Below are 7,106 nucleotides of genomic sequence, written 5' to 3'. Positions count from 1 at the left end.
GATTCTAAACTAACTGATACTACTGTATATACAATCCTGATGGTAAATCAACTTTAGTACTAATGTGGGCTGCACATTTAAGGGAAAAATGCATATTTTTATTGAACAATATATGCTAAATAATAATTTAACTATAAAATAAATCTGTTTTGGTTATTTTTCTATTTCAGATAACATTATTTACATGTCCAATGTTTAAAAAAAACTAAGTTTCTCTTTTGCTGTGATTGTTGCTTTTTCCAATAGTTTCTTATCAGGGTCATAATGACCCCAGTTGGTAATCCGTGTATGTAAAATATGTTTGTAGTATGAGGGTTAATATATTGAACAAAAATATAAACACAACATGTAAAGTGTCGGTACCATGTTTCATGAGCTGAAATAAAAGATCTCAAATGTTCCATCTGTACAAAAATATTTTTTTCTGAGGGTAATTTCTGTCTCTAAAGCTCTTGTTGGGAAAAACAAATTCTGATTGTCTGGGCCTGGCTGCCAGGTGGGTGGACCCATGGCTGCGCCCCTGCCCAGTCATGTGACATCCATAGTCTAGGGCCTAATGAATTTATTTCAATTGACTGATTTCCTTACCTGTAACTCAGCAAAACCTTTTAAATTGGTGCAGTTATGTGTCAGTTGACATGTGTTTTTTTTTTAGGAATATAATTATTATTTATTCTCTCCCTTTTCATTCAGGGGAACCTGTGTTTAAGGCTATGTCCTGTTAAACACGCAATTATACATTTCATGTAAAATAAACCCTATGGAATTACGCATCTGGCAAAACAAGCTCCGGTCCAAAGTCAACAGACAGGTGCTGCTGTACAGACATGTTTCTGAGGAATATACTGCAGTTAGCGTGGGGTTTCACACTGACACTGCCTGGCATCTCATTTATGTTACAGCCACAAATAACACATTCTCGCTGTTGTGATCGTTTCAAAGTTCCACCTTGGTTATGGGTTTGACAAGATTAGAAGGAAATAAGGAAAAAAACGATCAGAATATTTATTGTGTGAAATATTTGCCAAAATTACTTGTCGTAAAATAAGAATAGGAAAATAATGTTTTACAAATATATATATATAGTCATGCCCATTCACCCTCTGAATGGCACACAATCCATGTCTCAAGGCTTAAAATTCCTTTAACTGTCTCCTCTTCATCTACACTGATTTAACAAGTGACATCAAAAAGGGACCATAGCTTTCACCTGAATTCACCTGGTCAGTAATTTGTTTTGTACACTCAGTGTATATAAAAACATTCACATTTTCATAATAAAACTTTTCTTTGACATTTTATTTGTATATACTGTAATTGTTCCTCCTCAAAACAGTATGGCTCACAATTCTCAACACCCACAAAATGTACCTTTGCTGTCTACGTGGTAAACCTGTAGTTTCGTGACTATTAATAAACTTTAAAAAATATTTATTTCAAAATGCTACTTCATGTTCAAAACAAATCCCAGAGATGAAGGCACAACAATAATTCATTTTTGGATAATAACTTCACTCCAGTGCATAATAAATTGTTAGCAAGCTTCAAAGGGTAAAAACACAGAATATTAAAAGACAATTCATGTTCTGTAGTATTTCAAAAGTGCTACAATGCCCTTTGAACTGTGTCTTATAACTGAAACAGTGCTCTATATACATGTATATTTGTTGTGTCAGGGCATTTCTCTATGCAATATTGTATGTACAGTAATGCGTGCTTTTCCAAGCGTCCAATGTCAACATTGACATGTTACATCTTTTTCCCAGAGTGCATCTTGTTTTCTGTAATTTAGCAGGAGTGTTGGCTTGTTGCATTCTGTTCACGAGGAGCTTGAGATGAGCCTCTTTAACTTCATGAACTCCTCAGTTGTCAGTGGTATTAGAGAGGAAGATGAGGGGTCCACCATCAAAGCCTTCCTAGAGTTTTCCACCATTCCCTGGGATGTTTCTGTACTACAGGCTAGGGATGTGGGGCCTACATCATCCTGCTCCAGAGACTGACTGCTGGGGTGGATCTTCAAGGGGATTGGCTGGGCTCTGTCCCGTAGATCATGGGGGTGCATGGGACTTGGGTGGTAGGGCCTCCTGGTGTTCTCCTGTTTCTCCCAGGGGTACAAGTCCCTGCTGGCCGGGTTACGTAGGGTGTTCCCTGATAGCTGAGCCTTGTAGCTGGAGATCTGGTATGGCGCCATGGGGTGGCGGTGACTGGAAGTAGGGGAGGTGGTGGTGTGGCTAGGCAGGTTCCTGTACCTCTCCAGACTCCTCTCCCTCAGGTACCCAGAGCTCCTATCCTGGTCTCTGTGAGGGCTGTGGAAGACCTGGTCAGCATGGTTCGCCATGGTGAGGGAGATGTCGGTTCTGGTCTGTGTCCTCTCCCTTGGCTCTGGTGGTGTTGGACCCTGCAGGGATGGAGCCCCAGGCCGTGAACCAGCAGGCCCACATAGCAGGCCTCCTTTTATCCAGTCTTGGAGAAGCGCCAGCGGGATCTGGATCTCCATCCTTCCCCCTGTCTCTCTGGGGGGGCTGGGCAGAGCGCAGCTGAGATTGAGAGGCCCCGGACTGTGCTTGGGGCTTTCTCCCCTCTCCCCCCTGGGCCAATCTGGGTATTCTCTCTTCAGGGGTCTAGGGACGTGGACCATGGAGGGGGTGCTGGCCTTGTGACTCTGCAGTGGGCAGGAAATGGGGGACTCTGTCTTCATGCCTGGGCTGGAGGCTGGAGTCGGGCTGCGGGAGGAACCGCCAGAGGAGGAAGTGAGGTCGATGACATAGCCATCTCTGGTTGCCAAGGGGTAGAGGTAGCATCTCTCGGGGGGTGACTTCCCCTCCGGCGTCTCACAGCCCTCTTCTTTAGCCATCTCCTTGGTGGGGTAAAGCGGCGAGGGCGTATTCAAAAACTTTGGGGTTTTGTTGGAGGGAGGAGGGGCAAAGGACGAAGCAGGCTGACCGCCTGACTCTAGGCAAGATTTCTTGCAACTGAGGTTGAGTGGCTCATTCCAGTCTGAGGAGCACATGTACCGGTTGGCCAGGAGGCGCAAGCGCTCCAGAGGCTGCTTGGCCCTTTCTGTCTGCCCTTGAGGGGAGGGGAGATATGGGGGTTGGGGTCTGGGGTGGCTGCTGGGGGTCAGAGGTGGGTGGACATAGGGGGGCAGAGCGGGGTGGCTAGGGTGGTGATAGTTTGGATGGTAGTGTGCAGGCATAGGGATGATCCTCACTCTGGAGTCTGTCAGGAAATGATGGGGGTTCTGAGAGGAGAAAATACCAATGATGAGTCAGTCAATTCATTTAAATGTGTGTGTGTGTGTGCGTGCATATGTGTCTTAGTGTGTATGGCTGCGTTTACAGAGCCCAATTCTTTTTTTTCACTAATTGGTCTTTTGACGAATCAAATCAGCTCTGAAAAAGATCTAATGTGAAAAGATCTGATGTGATTAGTCAAAAGAACAATTAGTGGGTAAAAAAAATCTGAATTGGGCTGCCTCTGTAAACGCAGCCTTTGTGTCTTTGTCTTCATCTGTGTGTGTACATGCTTATGGGTGTGTGTATGTTTGCTTGTTAGTGTACCTGTTGCTGGGAAGTCTGTAGAGCGCCATATGTCATGCTACGTTTGGCTGTCCTGGGGCACTCTTCCTCCTCACTGAGACTACTGTAATGTAAACGCTTCTGCTGGTGCCGTGGCAGGACCTCCATGTAGTTTTCTCCTCTTACATGACACTCATATGCCAGAAGCAGCCTACGACAACACAAAGGCCATTTTTGAAACTGCACCAATTAAAACATGCCACGCACACACATCACTGACTTACACACGTATACTGTATTGAGAGTCTCTACCTGGTAGTATTCAAAATATCTGTGTCAAAGACATGCGAGCACAACCGCACACGTTTACGCACACATACACGCAAGCACACATACATATAAGATGTATGATACATTTTCTTTGACATACTTCTCATAGTGTCTACGGGTGCAGGTGGCTGCACTGGTGCTTCTGGGGTTTCCTCCCAGGGTGTTGTATACTTGCTTCCACTGCTGCTGGGTCGTTACCTGGTAGAAATTCAGGTTAATTTTAACATGGTGTCGTTGTGTACATTGTAACAAAAACATACATGGAATGTGGCCCCATTACAATAGTTCTAAAACTGGTGAGAGGGTTGATGAGGAACGTTTCCTTTTAAGTACAACTTTTCAGGATGTTCGGTGAACTCTGGGGTTTGACTTGCAACATGAATTGCTCCCACCTATTTTAAATCAAAAAACTGAAACCTAATACGCGTTGGAAATGATTGACATTGTTTTACCTGGAGGTAGCCGCCCATGCTTTTCACAGTCTTGTACATCATGAACAGATCGACTAGAAACAAAGAACAAATATACAGAATATCAGCTATACATTGTCTGAGAGATGTCAACAATTGCTCTGTGTGAGTGCACGCAGTGTGTGTGCGCGCGCCTATGTTTCTCTGCGTGCAGTACACTCACTTTGTTTGAAGCCCAGGTGTGGTATTCTCTCTATGGGTGTATCTCTCTTCTTCATGTACAGATAGAGGTCTTTGAGGAAGGTCTCCTCTCCCATCTCTTTCTCCTGTTCTGAGGGTCTCTCCTCTTGCGCCTGGGCCATGATGTCTGCCTGTGAACACACACACACACACGACGCAACCACACCATTACCACAACGTTTACACATTATTCCGAAGACGACAACAGCATCGTGTTGTTCATGCATCATTGACGTTCATAGTTAACATTTTTCATAATAGCCAAACAGTATTTTACAATCATTTATCACCACATACACAGGTGGGTCCCCAAGCGAGATCTTTTAAAGAAAGTTTTCTTCAGTTCCACACATTTTGCCATGGGGTTTATACATTTAGATAACTGGCTAGACTAACTTATCAATCTAAAAATTGTCAGCTGACATGGCTATTCAAGTGATTGTTCGTGACTAACAAAACAGGAGACGAACTGCTGACGGACAACCGAATTCTACTATTCTAACTTGCAACAGTAAGTTGAAACCCCGACTGAGTTCCTTTGGGTCGGGGAGCGACCACTCATGTCGCTTATGCCCGGATACAGCTGTGCACATTCTGTACACAACATATTTACAATGCACATAAAACATATTTGACCGTGGCTTGACTGCAAATCAAACAATGAGTTTGACTGATGAACGGACAAATAAAACGACATGTTTGACTACTGTATGCATTTCAACAGGTCTTTAAGGGCCCACAGTCTCTTGATTGACTGCCAATCGGTGTTCCCAAATAATATAACTAATTGATGATGATGACTAAGGTTGTTTGACTGATCACGATTAAATCCGTTGTTTGACTGATCACTCAACCATGTTTGTCCCTGGCACAGTGGTACCAGTGTCAACACCCAGGCTGTCACAATCAGCAAACATTGCCACTGAGCGGACTGTGGTCACGGCATAGATCAGAGGCTTGATCAATGCAGTCACTGTTTCCTATACTTTTACTTAACTGTTGTGTATTGTTTTCTATTGGAGAGGACAGACCAATCATAGACTAGGGATGCATTCAGTGAGGTGAAGCGTTCACACTGCAAATAGAAATCCAACAAATAAACCCAATATTATTCCCTATTTTGCTTACTGGTAAATCATGTTATACACAATACTTTTCTAACTTTTCACCCTCCTGAAAAGACAGCTGAATAAGTGCCAGATGTGCCCTGCCGAGCTAGGAAAGTGGAGAAAGGTCAGAGACGGAATATGGCACAGTCTCACACTTGGTCCTGTGAGACATGTACATATCTTTGGGCTACTGTATTGCTCAACATGTCATTGAGATCCACTATATAGTATAGAATATATTTTTTAAATATGTGTCTCATGTTTCTGTCATGTTTTTTATTATGCTGTTTCAGGCGTTGATGAATCTACTATAAATCTCAGAGATCTGTCTTGTATATTTGTATATGGTCCTTCATTGGCTACTTCCTATGTGAATAAAAAGTAAAAATATTGTGCTTGTCTTATTATTTCATTAAAGTTTGTTATTATCTATGCATAGTCAGTTTAATAACTCAACCTACATGTACAAATTACCTCAATTACCTCGACTAACCGGTGACATTGACTCTGTACCGGTACCCACTGTAGCTTCTCACTGTAAGGTTGTATTCAGCGTATGTGACCACAAACAGCAATTTGTTTCTGAGACACCAGACAGTTTGAGAGCAATCTAGAGCGACACCATCACTCCATGTGTGTTGACATACCAATGGCTGGTTGCGCTATGGATTGCGAATCAAATTAAATAATACTTATTACATAATGACATATTACAGAACTAAAACAGGGAAAATAGTTTCTTCCAATTTTTTCAAAATTAAATTTCATATCCCCTTTTTGTATTGAATAATTATGACATTTAATGGAAATATGACCCTAAATCACACAAGAATATGGAGATACCATTAGTACCAAGAGTATTATCAGTAGCTCCAACATTTGACCACATCAGGGCCTCCTCTCGGCTATGAAGACTTAGGAAATTGGGAAGAAACCAAGATGACATCAGAACCAGCAACCAAGCTGTATTAGAGTAACACTAGAGTATTTAGCAGTGGTGCTCACCTGTGATTTCAGAGACAGAATAGAGGTGGCTAGGTCTCAGTCTCAGGCCTCCACACCAGGCTGCAGCGCATCCACAGGCTCTATAGATCAGTGTTTTATATCTGCAGATTGGTAGCTTCAATACAGTCTCCACTCCTGTTTTCCACAGTATTGTCACCTCTCCCTGTCACACACACATACTAACACACACCTGTCCTGTGCCTTCTGAATGACACCAAGGTCCAACGCTCTTGGGGAGGTGAATTCCCAGACTTCTTCCTGCTATGTGTTGGAAGTCAGACCAGTCAAACCTGTTCATGGTAGAATGTCAAAGGCTTGGCATCAGAATAGTCCACAGAATTAGGTAGGACATTTAAAAAAAAAAATTGCTGAGAGAAAGGTCTTTTGTTCACCATTGGTGGTGATGACAGCAATTCAGTCATGCATAATTATTATTTGTTTATTCGTTAATGCCTTTTTCCTGTGTTGATGATGCTTACGTTAGATGGTAAGAT

At 42.8% G+C, this 7,106-nt stretch overlaps 1 protein-coding gene across 3 annotated transcripts; it reads right to left on the bottom strand.

Moving 5' to 3' along the window:
- Window positions 1-1,296: 1,296 nt before the first annotated feature.
- On the bottom strand, window positions 1,297-6,799 carry LOC139388447 (trithorax group protein osa-like). 3 transcript variants are annotated; one of them, XM_071135109.1, is made up of 6 exons: window positions 6,613-6,799; window positions 4,482-4,629; window positions 4,301-4,353; window positions 3,949-4,046; window positions 3,561-3,729; window positions 1,297-3,241 (listed from the first exon to the last, which is right to left on the bottom strand). In XM_071135109.1, exons 2-6 carry the CDS (start codon window positions 4,618-4,620, stop codon window positions 1,820-1,822), a joined length of 1,881 nt encoding a protein of 626 aa, XP_070991210.1. In that variant the 5' UTR covers window positions 4,621-4,629; window positions 6,613-6,799; the 3' UTR covers window positions 1,297-1,819. The 3 variants fall into 3 exon arrangements, with proteins under 3 accessions (XP_070991210.1, XP_070991209.1, XP_070991211.1); XM_071135108.1 differs by lacking the exon at window positions 6,613-6,799 and adding an exon at window positions 6,460-6,542; XM_071135110.1 differs by lacking the exon at window positions 6,613-6,799 and adding an exon at window positions 6,091-6,099.
- Window positions 6,800-7,106: the final 307 nt, after the last annotated feature.

Source organism: Oncorhynchus clarkii, chromosome 29 (assembly GCF_045791955.1).
Source record: "Oncorhynchus clarkii lewisi isolate Uvic-CL-2024 chromosome 29, UVic_Ocla_1.0, whole genome shotgun sequence".
NCBI lineage: Eukaryota > Metazoa > Chordata > Actinopteri > Salmoniformes > Salmonidae > Oncorhynchus > Oncorhynchus clarkii.
The sequence above is the reverse complement of the archived record's forward strand: the minus strand, read 5'-3'. Positions and strand labels throughout refer to the sequence as shown.